At 46.4% G+C, this 17,865-nt stretch overlaps 2 protein-coding genes across 3 annotated transcripts; both read right to left on the reverse strand.

Moving 5' to 3' along the window:
* Positions 1-1,732: 1,732 nt before the first annotated feature.
* Positions 1,733-4,194, reverse strand: ZNF688 (zinc finger protein 688). 2 transcript variants are annotated; one of them, XM_008593977.1, is made up of 3 exons: positions 3,949-4,194; positions 3,529-3,642; positions 1,733-2,466 (listed from the first exon to the last, which is right to left on the reverse strand). In XM_008593977.1, exons 1-3 carry the CDS (start codon positions 4,142-4,144, stop codon positions 1,946-1,948), a joined length of 831 nt encoding a protein of 276 aa, XP_008592199.1. In that variant the 5' UTR covers positions 4,145-4,194; the 3' UTR covers positions 1,733-1,945. The 2 variants fall into 2 exon arrangements, with proteins under 2 accessions (XP_008592199.1, XP_008592193.1); XM_008593971.1 differs by lacking the exon at positions 3,529-3,642 and having other exon boundaries at positions 1,746-2,466.
* Positions 4,195-10,391: 6,197 nt separating this feature from the next.
* On the reverse strand, positions 10,392-13,141 carry LOC103609658 (zinc finger protein 785-like). Its single transcript, XM_008593963.1, has 3 exons — positions 12,994-13,141; positions 11,482-11,767; positions 10,392-10,475 (listed from the first exon to the last, which is right to left on the reverse strand). The coding sequence occupies exons 1-3, from the start codon at positions 13,074-13,076 to the stop codon at positions 10,452-10,454; spliced, it is 393 nt and encodes a 130-aa protein (XP_008592185.1). The 5' UTR covers positions 13,077-13,141; the 3' UTR covers positions 10,392-10,451.
* Positions 13,142-17,865: the final 4,724 nt, after the last annotated feature.

Consider the following 17,865-nt stretch of genomic DNA (forward strand, 5'->3'; position numbering starts at 1 on the left):
GCCCCTATTATTCCCTATCTGTCTTTTTATGTTTCAGTCAAGAGAAACTCCTGACTATTCTCCATACATGCCTACCTAGGTCTATTGAAATCTTTCTCGTTCTTCAAGGCCAGTTTGAGCCACCTTCTCTGGGAAGTCTTCCTTGATTCAGAAGACCTGCCCAGATCTCCTCTAGGTCCTCTCATATACAATTTTGTATTGTGTTAGAATAATAACAAAATAACCAATGTTTATTAAACAGTAATGTGCAAGGCACCGTTCTGTTATCTCATTTAATCTTTACACCATTCTCATGAGATAGGTGCTGTTATCATCCAGGTTTTATAGATGAGTAAACTGAGGCACAGAGAGGTGACTTGAGCAGGAAGTGATTTGCCCAATATTGCACAGCATAAAGCAAGTGAGTGGGATCTGAACCTGGACAGTCTGATCCAGAGCCCATTCTCTTAACCTCTATTCCACAAAGTGTCCATGTTTTCTTCTTTCTATGAAACAAGCCTCCTGGCTGCTCCCTCTCCCTGCAACTCTCCCCCAACACCGATTTTACTTAATGCTATGGGAAGCACAGCCATCTCCCTTTCAATAAGCATCTCCTGGCACATAGCCAACCAGGCAGGGTTAGGTGATGCCTCTGGGCTTCCTCTGTCACAGCCCCGATCACTCTCTTCCCACGTGGATTGTGGGTCCTGAGTCAGCTACGTCCCCAGAACCCAGCACAAAAACACACAGAGGCCTCAGATGGTGTTTGCTGAATGAACGGAGTCAGCTTTCCTCATCTTGGAATTATCTTCTCATCTGGCACAATCCCATCAACAGAAGGCACTCAACACACAGTCATTGATGGGGACAGCACTTTCTCACTGAAAATGGGCACCAGCCCTGCTGGGACTCTGTGTCCTGCTCACATGTCCCCATCCAGACTGGGCTGTGTCCTGCATCCAGAGCCCCCTTCTTCCCCCATGTTTTCTGCCCAGATCTGACTTCTTAGAGGAAGTGGTAGAAATATCTGGGCTCTGTGTCAGTTTCTAGCCTTGCTGTTGATAGCAGTCACTTTGAGAGCATCACTTCATGTCTCTGAGCCTCAGTTTCCCTATCTGCAAAACATGGCTATTGATATCCATACCCTGCCTCCTTAGCAGGCTTCTTTACACTTTCTAAAGTGTAAAATGTCGACAATAATCCACGCTTTCAATGAATGTTTATTGCACATTTACTGTGTCATACATATCAGCATGTTAAAATTTCAGTCCCTGGGCTGGCCGGTTAGCTCAGTTGGTTAGAGCGCAGGTGTTATAACACTAAGGTCAAGGGTTTGGATCCCCATACAGGCCAGCCTCAAAAAAAAAAAAAAAAAAAGTTCAGTCTTCACAGTAACCCTTGAGGTAGATATTATTAATCCTCACTTTACTGATAAGGGAACTGAGGCTCAGGGAGGGCATGTGACTTACCAGCCATGCCTGGGGCAAGTTGCAGAGACTAGATTTGTACCACAGGTGTCTGCTCTTCCCACCCATGTCATTTCCCTGGCTCCCTGCTGGTGACAATTAGCCAGGGCTTGACCACGCCCTCCATCTGGGCCCCCTCCCCGGGCCTAAGCCCCTTCAGCATTTACCTCTGAAGTAGATAAGGAATGCGTGCAGATGTTTCCTGAGATGATGGAGACATCTCAGTTGCACCTGCTGCTGAGATAACAGAGAAAAGTCCAGCATCTCACTCTCTTCATTTTTTTTTTTTAAACAAAAGACTGGGAAGAGAGATGTCAAGTTTAATCTATCTGAATCTTTACAGGCACTTTTCTTTTTACAAGTTTGGAAACTTGAGGGATCCTTGAGGGAAGCCCAAGGGATGGATTTTAGTTCCCAAGTCCCTGACTCAGGAGCCTCGCTCAGGGCTCAGTCAGTCCTCAGTGTCGAGGTCAGGCTCAACTCCAGCCTGTGGGAGCCACTCATCCGCACTCCTCAAAGATGTCCGGGTAGTGCCGAAAGAGCACAGGTGGGTCCCGATCACCACGGACTGGGGCCCGAGGCACAGCGCGGATCCCAGGCCTGCGGCCCCGCCGCCCGCCCGAGCAGGAGCGATGGATCCACTGATGCGCCTCCACAGCAAACTTCCTCTTGAAGCGCATGCCACACTCAGGGCAGGGGAAGGGCCGCTCCCCCGAGTGCATGCGCCGGTGGCTGGCCAGCAGCGAGGGGTAGGTGAAGCGGCGGCCACAGTCTGTACACACGTGGCGCCGTTGGCTGGCCTGGGCGTCCACGCTGGGCACCACGACAGGGGGCTGCGCGCCTGCCATTTGGTCCCTGGAAGCTTTCGTGGATGGCTGTGCTCTTGCCGAGGCCACGCTGATAGTAGAGCCAGGGTTGTATGTAACCAGCTCCTCCCACAGCTCCTTCCCAGGAATCTTTCCAGGTCCCTTGGTTCCTAGCTCTTCCTCGGGTTCTTCTTCCATCTTGTTTGGGGTGTCTCCTGGGAAAAAGGAATGAAGTTACATTTAAAAACACTTTGGGGGCTGACCAGTTAGCTCAGTTCCTTAGAGCGTGGTACTGGTAACACCAAGATCCAGGGTTCCATTCCTATATCGGCTAATCAATAAAATAAAAATAAAAACACTTTAGAGGGGCTGGCCCGTGGCTCACTCGGGAGAGTGTGGTGCTGATAACACCAAGGCCACGGGTTCATATCTCTATATAGGGATGGCCAGTTAGCTCACTTGGGAGAGCGTTGTGCTGACAACACCAAGTCAAGAGTTAAGATCCCCTTACCGGTCATCTTTTTTAAAAAAAAAATAATAATAATAAAATAAACACTTTCGCATAGACTGTCTCAGGTTATAGGATGCTTTTACTTATAGTAGTGCCAGAAAAGTACTGCCCAGTGCTTTGAAGCAAGGTAAACAGGGTTCAGATCTCTTAAGAGTGACTTATCTGGGCCTTGGTTCCTCATGTATCAAACAGGAATGCGAATGGTTTAACTTTACAAGTTATGGGGAGGATTAGATAAGTAGATGTATATTTAGCACTTAATAAATGCTTAGTAAGTGGTAGCTATTATTAGTGTGGTGTTTCCATTTTTTGAGTTTTACAGATGAGGAGACACATTTGGTCAAGATCACTCCACTGGGCGATGGTGAGGAGGGAAAAACCAAGCTGTCAATTACTGGGCATTTTCTCTTGTACCAGTTTGTCTTGCTTGAGGATATGAAAGGCAGACCCGAAGCCACTTCTGCTCTTTGGGGGTTTTAGTTGTTCCTAAAAGAGGGAGAAAGAGTGGTGTTTTCTACTAGAGGGACCTGGAAACCTAAGACCTTGGACTTGGGCTCCTGATTGTCCCACTCTGGTCACAACATGACTACTGTCCCACGTTTTTAAAACTTTGTACCAGGTCTGCCTTCCTTCCCGCTCTAGTGTCCAACACAGGTTAGCTCTTTACTTTCTATACGAATGCCTGAATTGGGGACCTGAAAGAAAACTTTGCTAGACGGGAAGCCCTGGAGAACAAAGTCAGGAGAGACCCGGGACAATCCCTCACCTCTCGGAGCTCCTCCCAGGCTTTCCCCCTCCTCAGGATCCTGGGCGGCGGGGCTCCAAGCCTCACTCTCCTGTTCCATCCAAGAGATGAGGGCTGGTTTGGGGCCCGGGAATCCTGGGAGAGAACAGGGGTCACGGTGCTGGCCTAAGAGGCTATCCTGGGAAGAGGACATCTCCCTGCCAGGGTGAGGGCTCCTCCTCAAAATTATACTCAACCTGGACAGGGTCTGCAAATGCTCCTGCCTGAATGAAGAGGTTGCGGGACCGAAAGACTCCCCAGGGGGTACCTGAAGCCCAGGAATGGGAAGTGGCTGGTGCTGTTGGTGGAACAGTGCGGGGGTAGGGCTTGCAATCCTCTGCACTCTATCACCTCCCCTGTGAACCCCGGTGAGGGAGGAGGGGCTCTGACTAGGGGCCTCACCGAGCGCGCCCAGGTGGCCGTAGGTCTCGCGCATCACGTCCCGGTACAGGGCCCTCTGCGCGGGCCGCAGACACCCCCACTCCTCCGGGGAGAAGTACACGGCCACGTCCGCGAACCTCACGGCCCCGGGCTTCCTGCAACCAGGCCGGGTCTCCCCGGGTCTCAGCGCCAGGAGCGGGGCCGGGGGCGGCGACATGGGGCCTCCCAGCCCGAGCAGCGGCCGCCTTGTGCCCGGGGCCACCGCCTCCCCGCTCCGGGTCTCGGCTTTTGTCGTCCGCAGGAAGGACTGCCCAGGCCTGGGCCCCGCCCAGCCTTGGCGTCCAAACGCAGCCGAGTACACCAAGCAGCAGGGACTGGCTGCTAGGGATTCTGGTGGGGACAAATAAAACTCCTTGGTGTTTATTCACTTCGTGGCCGTTTGTACACAGACACCCGAGTTAAGGGACCCGGAAGGTGCCTTCAGAAAATATGGCGACAACCTGGCTTCAATTGTCACTGGCTGCTCTTGAGGGCGTCAGTCTTTGAGAATATCAAATATGGCGCCTCTCTGGCGTCTGAGGCCTCATCATCCCACTTGCCCTTAAATACAATGGTCGCCTCAGCGGCTTTTGAGTAGGAGACCTGCTGGGAAGGCGGGGATAGGGAAGCCTTCTTGCCATCAAGAAAGATGGACGAGCCCGCAGCTTCGCGGGCCTCTTCTCGCGCGCTGTACACGGCGGCTGGTGATTGGCCGGGGCCGCGGGAAGAAACTGCACCGTGATTGGTCCCGGCCTGGCGGGGCCTTTGAAAGGACCCGCGGCCCTAAAGCCTTTGTTGACAAGACTGGAAAGCAACGGGGACCTCGGCGTCTATGGAGCCCGGGATTGTGTCCCCGACGGTCTCCCAGCAGGCCTCCCGACAGCGGGACCTGGCATCTGGTCCCCAGCCCCTGCGGGAAGATGCACACACCCTGGCAAACGCCGGATACAGCCGAGGTGGAACCCGGGTGCATGTTGACAGTTCGGACCCCTTGTGTCCGCAGCTCCGCTCCTCAGAGGCAATTACTTTTAACTCTTTTTATTATTTATTTATTTATTTTGGCGGCTGGCCGGTACTTAACAATTTTTATTAATTTGAGTTATATCGCACATTCACTAAAATGCACAGATCTTCAATGTAAAGTTCGCCGAGTTTTGGCAAATGTATACAACCGTGTAACCATCACCCAAAACAAGATATAGGACATTGATGTCACCTCTCAATGTTTCCTTGTGCACCCTTTCCGGTCAATATTTTTTATTGTGGTAAAATACACATAAGATAGACTAGCCATTTTAAACCGTACCATTCAGCGGCATTTACTATATTCACAACGTGCAGCCATCACCACCAGCTATTGTCATCACCCCACAAGGAGACCCCCCCCACCCATAAGCAGGCACTTCCCGTTCTCCTCTCCCCCCGCCCCTGGCAATTACTAATCTGCTTTCTGTCTCTATGGTCTTGTTTTTTCTGGGTATTTTATATCAACTGGATCATATAATATGTAGACTTTTGCGACTGGCTCCTGTCACTTAACATACTGTTCTCAAGGTTTGTCCATGCTGTAACTTTTATCAATACTGTACTTCATCCCTTCTGATGGCTGGATGATGTTAATAATAATGTTACGTTTTGACTTGGTGTTGTCAGCACCACGCTCAGCCAGTGAGCGAACCGGCCATCCCTATGTGGGATCCGAACCCGTGGCCTTGGTGTTATCAGCACCGCACTCTCCCGAGTGAGCCACGGGCCGGCCCAAAACTATGTTAATGTTTTGTGCAAGCCTTTATAGGCCAAGGTGGAGGCCTAGTTGAGAAAGGGCTCAGATTTGGTCAAGGAGAAAATATTTCAATATTTAATGCTTTAGTTCCCCCATTCCCCTCACCTTTATTCCCAACATACTTAATACAATAAATTATAGTAAATATTTCCCATATGTGCTATGTTTATATTTCCATTCTTGTTCAACTGTTTGGTTGAAGTTTCTAATTATCTTTATTTTCTCTTTACATTATCCTCTCTGCTTCTGTAAATTGTTCCAGATGACCAAGGATAGCATCAGATCTCAAGTCCCATTTTTTTCACGGGAAACATCCTCCTTGAGCATTCAGTCCTCTCTCCCAAATGGACTGGGACTCAGCTCTCATCCAGGGTCTTACCTTCCTGCTCCCCTGGGTTGTATCCTCTGCTTCCTGGATTCAATGTCTTCCTGTTTATTTTGTAGTCACAATGGGTCATCTTAGCGGTTGGTGGCATTAGACTATGTCGAGCTCTTTTATCTGCCCGTAATCCTGCACCGACTGGGCCAATTATCGAGCTAGGGCTGAGTCTGGAGTTCACAGAACCCTCAAGCCCGTTGTCCAGACTGGGTCACAAACCCTTCACACGCCAGGCTGGGTCACCAGACCCCTCACACGCAGGTCTATGAGTTAGATAACCAGCAAAAGGTTCCTTGGAAGCTGTAGGTTGGAGAGTATGGCCACGCACAGGGGATGCCCAAGGCAGACGCCAGCCAGGTTGTGGCGCTGCGCATGCGCACTAACTCTACCCACACACAACTTATTTATAAAGAATGCGCCACAGCACCCCCAACCGGACAGGCAGGCCAGAGGGCCTGATTAAATTATTCTATTTTCCAACAGACTATAAGTCTAGATGTCTTCATCCCCACATTTAGAATATTCCTACAGTAAGCTGGATTCTAGAGCACTGTTTGCTGAGCATGGTGCTGGTCACTGGAGATGACAAATGAGACCTACCAGGTCCCTGCTGTCAGGAGCCCAGTCTGGTCCTGGAACCATTCCTTGCATAGCTCTCCTGCCTCCCCTTTCTGTTCAATAATGTTCTTCATTGCCGATAATGCTAGTGCCTTTTCAGTCAAGGTTTCTTTATATTTTCTGGCCTACCTTTGCTGTTTTTCACCCGGACAACTTTCAGGCTTTTAGTGACTTCTGTTGATCTTGCCTCTTAACAATTATAGGCTTATTTTATAAACTTTGAGTTCTGGAGGTGCCTCACTGCATTCATTGTTGTGAATAGTGTAATGGGGTAAGGAAAAATATACCCTTAGAAATGTCTCCTTTTAAACAGAGAATCAACTTGAACTAATGAGGTACTATGAAGCATTTCACCTGGACTGAAAAATACTTTTGTTTCTTCAGGTACTATGAAGTAAATTTCTTGTCTTTGCACTAAGGATGGAAAAGACCTATGTAGATGGAGCAAAATCATGAACTTTCTCACCAAGGTCAAGAGTTTAGAGCCCCTTACCAGCCAGCCACCCCACAAAAAACAAACAAAAAAATCAACAACAACGGATGGAAAAGACCTATGTAGATGGAGCAAAATCATGAACTTTCTCACCAAGGTCAAGAGTTCAGAGCCCCTTACCAGCCAGCCACCCCACAAAAAACAAACAAAAAAATCAACAACAACAAAAAGAAACAAACTTTCAAGTAAGACTAAAAAAACTGTTCCATCCTAAGTGATTGATGTCATGTTGTTTTCCTGTCATTCATTATAAAAATACAAAGATGCTCTTGCTTTAAAATTGTTTTATTGCCCATCAAACTGTAAATGTTTGTTCAAGACTCCTGATCAGATAATTACTAGAAGTCATAAAACATACAAGAGATAATCGTGGTTCATAAATAAATTTTACTTGTTTTTTTTTTTTGTCCTTTTTTGAGACCCGCCGCACTGCGCTCAGCCAGTGAGCACTGTGAGCAAACCGGTCATCCCTATATAGGATCCGAACCCACGGCATTGAGTGCTGCTGCGCTCCCAGCACCGCACTCTCCCGAGTGCGCCACGGGCTCAGCCCTAAATTTTACTTGTTAATAACAGGGGACATCTGAACTTTAAGTGAGAACTAAAGTTTCTTGCATAAAGCTCAGCCTTATGCTGAAATGTTTAGGCGTGAGGTATAAAGATGTTTGCAACTTACCATGAAATAATTTAAAGAAAATAAGATGGTCAGACTGGCCAGTTAGTTCAATTGGTTAGACTTGCTGCTGATTAACACCAAGGTCCAGGGTTCAATCATGGTATCAGCCAGCTGCAAAAAAAAAAAAAAAAAGATGGTTAAATGAATGGATAGAGGGATTGTATTAGTCCACTTTCTGTTTGCTGATAACAGAATACCTGAAACTGGGTAATTTATCAAGAAAAGAGGTTTATTTCTTACAGTTTTGGAGGCTGGGAAATTCATGGTCCAGGAGGCACATCTGGTGAGGGCCTTCTTCTTGGTGGGAACTCTACAGTCTCATGTTGATACAGGTCATCACGTAGCAAAAGGGCTGAGCAAGAGCACTCTTTACATGCTTTCTTCCTCTCCTTGTAAAGTCCTAAGTCTACTCCCTGATAAACCATTAAACCATTAACCCATTACTCCATGATGGATTAACCCATTCATGAAAGTACAGTACCCACAATCCAATCACCTTTTAAAGGCCCCACCTTTCAAATACCATATTGGGGATTAAGTTCCACATGAGTTTAGGAGGGGACAAACATTCAGACCATAGCAGGGATGGACAGATGATTGACATGTGTAAAACAAATAAATGCTACTTGTAGAATCTAGGTGATGGGCACCTACATTAACAAAATTAACAAAATGCTAATTGTAGAATCTAGGTGATGGGCACATGAGTGTTTACTGTAAAATTCTTCCCATTCTTTTTTTTTGGCAGCTGACTGGTATGGGGATCCAAACTTTTGACCTTGGTGTTATATTTCCACTCTTTTGAATGTTTGAAAATTTGTATAATAAAATGGTGGAGGCAGGGGAAGTTCAGCTATTTCAAACTGTAAAAACATGCTAGATGCCTTTATACATGTCACATTTTATCTCAAACATTGTGAAGTTGCCATTACTCACTTTCAACTAAGGCTCAGAAATGTTGGATCATATGCTTAAGGCCACACAGCTAGTGGGGACTGAGCCTGGAATCCAGGTCTACCAATTCAGGAGAAGTAAAAATAACACTCAGTTCTCATGAATAATCATCTTTGCAACCAAGGGTTTCAGAGAAACAGTCTTTTGTTCAAAGAGATTCTTGAGTCAGGCAGCATCAGTCCTGGCATGCAGACATGCTTAGTCCCGTCTTCCCCTTTGTCTATTCCTTGAACAGTTTCTTGTTCAAAAGTAGGGATAGCAGATCTGAATGGGTCAGAAAGACCTCTCCTAACTATTGACATATACTGTATAGGCATTACAGTAAAAATGAGATGGGATGGGCCAGCCGTGGCTCACTCGGGAGAGTATGGTGCTAACAACACCAAGTCAAGTATTAAGATCCCCTTACCGGTCATCTTTAAAAAAGAAAAAAAAAAAAAAAGAGATGGGAGACTATGCCTTGATTTCGACTCTAATCACAAGTAATCTACACTTTCTTATGTTGTCTTTGTGACGATCCCATGAGGGCTGGGCTATTATTAGACCCATTTTGCAGATGAAGATACTATAGCTCAGAGAAGTGTGGTAAGTCACAAGAGTGGAAAGTCAGGAAGCCAGTTTTCCAACCTGGGTCTACTTCACTCCAGAGCACTATGCCCTGCTGGTAAGACAAAACTTGGTCCATTTAACAGATGGGGAAACTGACACACAGATTTATTTTATTTTATTTTATTTTTCAGGAATTTTAATATTGATACAGATGGAGAGTCCATCTGTATCAGAGTCCATACTCAGATTTCATCAATTGTCCCAGCAATGTCCTTTATAGTAGCCTCCCTCCTCCCCACCATGATCTAGTCCAAAATCCCACCGTGCCTTTAGTTGTCTTGTCTCTTCCATCTCCTTTAACCTGGAGTGGTTCTGCAGTCATTCTTTTTTTTTTTTTTTTTTTTTTAATTTGACCGGTAAGGGGATCTCAACCCTTGGCTTGGTGTTGTCAGCACCACACTCAGCCTGTTAGCTAACCGGCCATCCCTATATAGGGATCCGAACCCGTGGCCTTGGTGTTATCAGCACTGCACTCTCCCGAGTGAGCCACGGGCCAGCCCTGCATTATATTTTCTTAAAAACAAAGTCCCCAGCATTATATATGCTGTGGCCCAAGAACATATCATTATTCAAAAGATGCAAAATCCAGGGAAAATGCAAATATCTGAGGAAGAAAAAAACATCACAATCACTAATTCATACAGTGAAGAGATGGCCCAATCTTAAAGTTCACTAGTTTGATACTTCAGTGCACTGTGTGCATAGTGAGCATGGGGTAGGAAAGACCCCACTTGAGGCCACTGTCCTCTCTATGGCCACCTCTATGTCTTCAAGACCAAACCAAGGAGATACCAAATGTGTCTCCTTGCCAGATGTTTCACCTGCATTGGCTAAAAGACAAAAGACTTGGATGAGCTTCCCCTGTGGATACAGGCCCAAGATGTGCCCTCTATTCTGAGGGATCCAAAGTGGGTGCTGGCTCCTTTAATAGGCTCTCACATCTAGGGGACCCCATCCATGAGGAGCAGGAGAGCTACAGGACAGAAAGCAGAGCACTCTAAGGGAGAGAACAATCCAGAAAGAAAAGCCAGTTAGGTGAATGGTTGGCAGTGAAATAACCTCACGTGGTACTTGGAATAAGGGGCTCTGTGAGCAGAAGCCTCAGAAAATGGGTTCAGCCCTCAGGCAGCTTTTCAGATTCCTGCCTCCTTTTTCCCAGACCATCCCTGTGCTCCCTTATCTCTGCTTGTTTCCTAATACAGAACTTGGTTTTCCTTAAATGCCTACTTCCTCTCCTTATCCACCAAATGTATAAAGTTATTTTATTTTTTTTTTAAAGATGACCGGTAAGGGGGTGTTAACCCTTGACTTGGTGTTGTCAGTACCATGTTCTCCCAAGTGTGCTAACTGGCCATCCCTATGTAGGGATCTGAACCCATGGCCTTGGTGTCATCAGCATCACACTCTCCCAAGTGAGCCACGGGCCGGCCCCTAAATGTATAAACTTTGCCTCTTGCTTTCCAAAGAAAACAGATCAGCTTGTGTGAACTCCATCAACAAATAAATCTGGAAAGTACCAGAAATCAACTGGGGAATCCTGGCCTCCTAAAACACTGATTGGCTCTGAAAGCCCTGCTGCAGCCTGCTGCCATCTCAGTCTCTTGGTGCCAGAGCCATGGACCCACCAATGGGCTTCTAGGGCGTACTGTCCCTTGAAACCTTTCCCACACTCGAGGCAGGGGAAAGGCTGGTTGTCAGGGTGAATGTGCTGGTGACTGAGGAAGAAAGAAGAGCAGATAAAGCAGAGGCTGCAGTCGGGACCCCATCGCAGGGTTCCTGAGATTGGGACTTACAGAACCCCAGAGGTGAGTAGGCTGGAAGTGGGGCGTTCTCGCCTGCGTGCTTGAGCTGGTGGGTGGCCAGCCAATAGGGGAAAGTGAAACGACTCTTGCAGTCTGGGCATGGGTAGGGCTTCTCTCCCATGTGAGCCCACTTGTGGATGGCAAGGGAACCCCAGTGGAGGAAGCAGTGTCCACAGTCAGGGCAGGGATAAGGCTTTTCACCTGTGTAGATGAACTGATGCTGGGGTAGGTACTTGCAATGGGGAAACAGGCCTGGCACTGGTCACAGGGGAAGGGCTGCTTCCTGGAGTGGACCTGCTGGTGGCTGGCCAGGACGGATGGGTAGCTCAAGTTGTGGCCACAGTCTGGGCAAGAGTAGGGTGATCTGCGGGTTGCAGTGTCCTTGAGCCAAGGCTTGATGGAGCTCTGCTTGAGAGACACTTGCTCATGTTCCATCTCTTTCTGTTTTGGACTCTTCTCCGGTCCTTCTTTCTCCTCATTCCCATCCCTGGATCTCGAGACAGGGAAAAAGATGCAACCTGAATCTTAGCAGCATTTTCCAGACCATGTCCAGCCCTGAGAGGCAGCATGAATGGCTAAGTGTATGGGTTCCTGGGAGCAGCTCAACGACTGGGGCCTTATGAAGCCCTGAAAGCTAGCCCATAAGAGCAATTCCATTGCCTGGAGGTTAACGCAGGAAGGCCCTGAACACCAAGACGTCAACAGTATTGAACATCTACTATGTGTCAAGCATTGCAGACAGTGACGGGCCCAACCCTCATGAAGCTTATAATCCTGAACCTGCTTATGATCTCTTTGCAAAATAGCCATAAATGACCTTCCTTGGCGCCATTCAAGGCCATCTCCAAAAAGTCTACACTTGGACTGCACACCAGGTTCCATGGAAAGACCTTCTGGGAACAAATATATATTATGACATAACAGCTGCAGGTAAAACACTTTATCTTCATTTTAAAATCTGATGAATGACGTTAGCTATTACACTGTGATCCACATAATTAATATCCAAGAGGAGCATTTGTCTTCATTTTATTACACACAAAAAATCAAATTATATGCTTCCGGGCCGGCCCGTGGCTCACTCGGGAGAGTGTGGTGCTGATAACACCAAGGCCATGGATTCGGATCCCATATAGGGATGGCCCGTGCGCTCACTGGCTGAGCGCGGTGCCGGCGACACCACACCAAGGGTTGCAATCCCCTTACTCGTCACGAAAAAGACAAATATATATATATATATATGCTTCCTCTTTCCCTTGACTTCCCAGAAAGCTCAAGCTCTATTTTGCCTTAAACTAGGGTTTTCCACTATGATTAAATGGTTCTGTAAGGGCCGAGCCCGTGGCGTACTCGGAAGAGTGTGGCGCTGGGAGCGCCGCTGCGCTCCCGCCGCGGGTTCGGATCCTATATGGGGATGACCAGTGCGCTCACAGCGCTCACAGCGCTCACTGGCTGAGCGCGGTGCGGCCGGTCTCAAAAGAAAAAAAAAAAAGAACAACAACAAAAAAAATGGTTCTGTAAGTCCCAATCTGCCTGTTCTATCAGGCCATTTTGCGGTGAGAAAGAACCCTCTCGGAGCGAAGGTGCAGGGAGACACGATGGGACTTTGGAAGGCGCAGTGTGTGCTGAGGGTCAGAGTTGGGGGGGCGGGGCTCTGAACTGAAGTCCCTGTCACCTTTCCCTTGCCTCTGCTGACCGCTGCCGGTCTCTCACCCTCTGGGCTCCAAGCCTCCAACTCTTCTTCCACTCAAAAGGCAAAAGCGGCGTTGGGCCCTGAAAATCCTGAGGAGACACATTGGGATCCGCTGAGAACACAGGAGGGGAGACTGTGGCTGCTTCCTCAGCGCCCCACTGCCAGCCAACTCGCCTCTGGGGACACCAACGCCCCCTTCCCACAAACACAAGCGCGCCCAGGTGGCCGTAGGTCTCGCGCATCAAGTCCCGGTACAGGGCCCTCTGCGCGGGCCGCAGACACCCCCACTCCTCCGGGGAGAAGTACACGGCCACGTCCGCGAACCTCACGGCCCTGGGCTTCCTCCACTTGAGCCCGGCCTACCCGGGTACATCCGCCGGCAACGGGACCGGGACGGTGCCATAGGAAACCCCCTCAGTGCTAAGCAAAGAGAGGCTTCCGGGATACGCGGAAACGTTGCAGCTTTCCTGTCTTTTCTCTGAAAAGTCCGCAAGGGCGCCCCGTCCTGCCCTTAACCAAGATGGCGCTCTGCGGCGTCAACATCGCTGGCCTTTTCTCTCTGCCCTTTCATTCCGCGGGGGAATCTAGCAGAGAGGTCGCACCCCACGACCCAACCGACTGATAGATAGCGTGCGTTGATTGGCCAGCCGTGCGAGGCCAGGGGAAGAAGGAAGGCTTTGATTGGTCTGTCGGGAGCGACCTGTTTGAAAAGCTGAAGGTGAAAGAACGATTGCTCTGAAAGTGGCCGGAGCTGAAGGGCCGGCGAGGTTTCTCCTGGCTCGCTTTTCCCGGACAGCAACCTAGGAGGGAGGTTCTGCCCGGTTGACGCTGCTCTCTTGTGTTCCTTAGATGACACTTCTTGCAGGCGCGTCCGGGTGCCCAGGGCTTCGAGCTGAGTGAAAGCGAAGAGCGAAGACGGAGGCTGCTGGTGGCGGTGACCGAGCCAGGGGTCCAGCGCCGGCGGCCGCGGGAACGGGCTCCCACCCGGCACTTGGCTTGGCCCCTGCTCCGAGGGGACAGACTTCTTCCCGTTTAGAGATGCGGGGCAGAGCCGGCCCCCAGGTTCAGTGCTTAGGCTTCTACATGGCCCTGTATAAAGTATGCACTTAACAAATATGAGTTTATAGTTATTCCTGTAATAATTATTACCATCTGTCTCCTGTCTCAATTAGAAAACCTGCGTTCACATTACAGCTGAAAAATGGGTAATAAAACTGGGAAAATAATCAGATCATCTCTTAAGACTGTTTATCAAACCTTTCCAGCCACCTGTTCATAGGAGCAGAGGAGGAAAGTTCTAGATGTGTTACACAAAGCTCTCATCCCACGTGAAGCCGCTTTTGAAGATGTAGCTTTAAGGCTGTCCCATGGCTCACTTGGGAGAGTGTGGTGCTGATAACACCAAGGTCACTGGTTCAGATCCCTATATAGGGATGGCCGGTTTGCTCACTTGGTGGTGCTGACAACACCAAATCAAGGGTTAAGATCCCCTTACCAGTCATCTTTTCAAAAAAAATAATAATTCATGTGCATTTGCATTCTGTTTTATAATATAATACAGTTCAAAAGAATATATAGTCAAATGTAAGTTTCTCAAATGTTGGACTCTCTGACACTATTGGTGGAGTGTAAGTTGGTACAACCACTTTGGAAAACTGGCAATATCTACTAAAGCTGAATCTAAGTACACCCTCTGACCCAGCAGTTCCACTCCTAGGTGTATACTCAACAGAACGCATACATATGTTTACTCCAAGCCATGTACTCACACGTTCTCAGCAACACTAGTTAGAATAGCCAAAAACTAGAAACTATCCACAGCAGTAGGATGGATAAATAAGATGTGGGATATCCATTAAATGGAATACTATTCAGAAATGAGAATAAATGACCTATAACTACGTGCATGATATGGATATATCTTAAAGCAAAAGAAGCCAGCCCCAAAATAGTATGTAATGTATCATTCCATTTATGTAAAATATAAAACATGTACTGGCTAGCTGCCAAAAAAAAAAAAAAAAAAAAAACAGACTATGGGCTGGCTGTTTGGTTAGAGTGTGGTGTTATAACACCAAGGTCAAGGGTTCAGATCCCCATACCAGCTAGCTGCCAAAAAATAATTTCAGGATAGTGGGTTAAGCTTTTTCCTTCTAGAGTGCTGATAATATTCTGTTTCATGATCTAAGTGCTGGTTACTCAGATATGTTCAGTTTGTGAGAATTGATGAGTTGTTCACCTATGATATGTGAATTATCCTTATATATATATTACCCTTCAATTAAAAAAGTCTCCTTTCGGGCCGGCCCGTGGCTCACTCGGTAGAGTGCGGTGCTGATAACACCAAGGCCCCGGGTTCAGATCCCGCATAGGGATGGCCGGTTCGCTCACTGGGTGAGCGTGGTGCTGACAACACCAAGGCAAGGGTTAAGATCCCCTTACCGGTCATCTTTATAAAAAATAAATAAATAAATAAATAAATAAATAAATAAAAAGTCTCCTTTCTCCTTCCCTTCCCCAGAGACAACCTCTGCTACCAGTTTCTTGTGTCTTTCCTGACATATATTAGGTGTATAAAAGCATATATGTCTTTTGTGTTTTTTTTCCACAAGTACCTTAACACACTGTTTACATTTCTTTTTTTTTTCACCTATATCTTGCAGATTGTTCAACTTCAGCATATGTAGACCTGCTTTTTTTCTAAAAAAAAAAAAAATGTTGCATAGTGTTCCATTGTATGGATGAAGCAGTTTGTTTAACCCATTCTCTGTTTTCTTAATTACCTGTTTGGATAGTTTAATTAGTTTGTTTCTGGTCTTACTGTGATAAACTGCTGCAATCATATCCTTAGAAAAACTTTATTGGGTATATATATGAGCATGTCTATAGAAATTGCTGATTCAAAGGGAAGACTAGTGTTTTCAACGATTTATCAATTTAAATTCTTTAATTTTTCTCCTAAACCCACAAGAAAAATTGATATATCCTGAAGATATACAGTATTTATTTTCTACCTTCTGGTTACCCTGTTTTAAGAAACATGGTCTTAAGGTCTTTTAATTATTTGGATTACCTGGTAAACAGAATAACAGACCCCAAAGATGTCATGTCCTAATCCCCAAAACCTGTGAATATGTTATCATACATTGGCAAATGGGACTTTGCAGATGTGATAAAGCTAAGAATCTTGAGATGCAAAGAGTATCCTGGATTATCCCAGTGGGTCTGACATCACAATGGTTCTTATAAAATGGAGGCAGGAGGGTCAAAGTCAGAGAAGGAGATGTGATAACAAAAACAGAGGCGGGAGTGCTGCAGTTGCTGGAAAGGGGCCACAAGCCTAGGAATGCAGGCAGCCTCTAGAAGATGGAAGAGGCAAGGAACAATTTTCTCCTGGATCCTCTAGAGAAGAAATGCAGTTCTGCCAACACCTTGATTTTAGTCCCATAAAACCTATCTTTAGGGCTGGCTGGTTAGCTCAGTTGGTTAGAACACAGCCTTATAACCCCAAGGTCACAGGTTCTGATCCCAGCCCCCCTCCCCCCCCAAAAAAGACCTATTTCCCAACTTCTGACATACAGAACTGTAAAAATAATAAATCTGTGTTATTTTAAGCCACCAAGTAATTTCTTTCTTTTTTTTAAAGATGACGGGTAAGGGGATCTTAACCCCTGACTTGGTGTTGTCAGCACCACGCTCTCCCAAGTGAGCCAACTGGCCATCTGTATATAGGGATTTGAACCCGTGGTCTTGGTGTCATCAGCACTCTCCCAAGTGAGCCACAGGCCAGCCCTGTGGTAATCTCTTACAGTAGCAATAGGAAACTAATACAGGTAACAGTGTTGAGCTATTTCTGAGCTTTGTCAAGTACTCTACTGTGTGTGGGAGTACGCCCATCTCTGAATTCAAGAATTGAAGATCTAAAAGAGAAGCAGGTCTCAAAGACAGTACGCTGAGTGAAAGAAGCCTTAGACAAATGAATACACACTGTATGATCCTAATTATATGAAGTTTTATAACACAGAAAACGAATTAGAACAGTATAGTAGTTTTCTCTGGTGAGGTGGGGATAGGAATTAACTAGGAAGGGGCATGAGGGAACTTTCTAGGGATGATGGTAGTGTTCTATATTTTTGGGTTACATAGGTGTATGTATTTGCCAACTCTCAGCAAATAAACACTTAAAATTTGTGCACTTTGTTTTGTGTACTTTTAACTCAAAATAAAAATATGCAAAAGAAATGTTGAGCTCTAGTTAACGATATGTATGCTGAGATGTTTAGGGGTGAAGTGTACTAATATCAGCAATATTTTTGAAATGCATAAAAAAATAAAATGGACTGGTAGAGAGATGGACAGTTACTTGATAAAGCAGGTGTAGTAAAATGTTAGTGGTAGTATCAAGCAGAGCCCTGTGGGGAGGAGGGACTGTTAATGGTAGAACCTAGGTGATTAATATATGGGTGTTCACTGTAAAATTATTTCACCTTTATGCTTGAAAACTTTTAAAATAAAATGTGGGGGGGTAAAATAGAACGACAAGCAGGCTGGATATTGCCTAGACAAAGCATGATTAACCATTTTAAAGTGTACAAATAAGTATTTGGTGCAGTCACTATATAACCACCAATCACCTCTCTCTAGTTTTAAAACTTCATCACTGTTGGGATTTTGATAGGGATTACATTGAATCTGTAGATTGCTTTGGTTATTATTGTCATTTTAACAATGTTAAGTCTCCAGTCCATAAACACAGGATCTCTTTCCATTTGTTTAGGTCTCCCTTGTTTTCTTTCAGCAATGTTTTGTAGTTTTTAGCTAGTACTTGTGCCTCCTTGGTTAAATTTATTCCTGAATATTTTGTTCTTTTTAATGATATTGTAAATGGAATT

Source organism: Galeopterus variegatus, unplaced genomic scaffold (genome assembly GCF_000696425.1).
Source record: "Galeopterus variegatus unplaced genomic scaffold, G_variegatus-3.0.2 Scaffold162, whole genome shotgun sequence".
Taxonomy (NCBI): domain Eukaryota; kingdom Metazoa; phylum Chordata; class Mammalia; order Dermoptera; family Cynocephalidae; genus Galeopterus; species Galeopterus variegatus.

Coding starts and splice junctions, on each gene's coding strand:
- ZNF688 (XM_008593977.1), bottom strand. CDS start 4,144: ATGTCGCCGCCCCCGGCCCCGCTCCTGGCGCTGAGACCCGGGGAGACC. Junction 3,643..3,948: donor CGGCCACCTGGGCGCGCTCG/GTGAGGCCCCTA, acceptor GTTCTCTCCCAG/GATTCCCGGGCCCCAAACCA. Junction 2,467..3,528: donor CCTGGGAGGAGCTCCGAGAG/GTGAGGGATTGT, acceptor CCTTTTTCCCAG/GAGACACCCCAAACAAGATG.
- LOC103609658 (XM_008593963.1), bottom strand. CDS start 13,076: ATGTGTCTCCTCAGGATTTTCAGGGCCCAACGCCGCTTTTGCCTTTTG. Junction 11,768..12,993: donor GGAGGCTTGGAGCCCAGAGG/GTGAGAGACCGG, acceptor CTCGAGATCCAG/GGATGGGAATGAGGAGAAAG. Junction 10,476..11,481: donor GCATCAGTTCATCTACACAG/GTGAAAAGCCTT, acceptor TCTCTCCCTTAG/AGTGCTCTGCTTTCTGTCCT.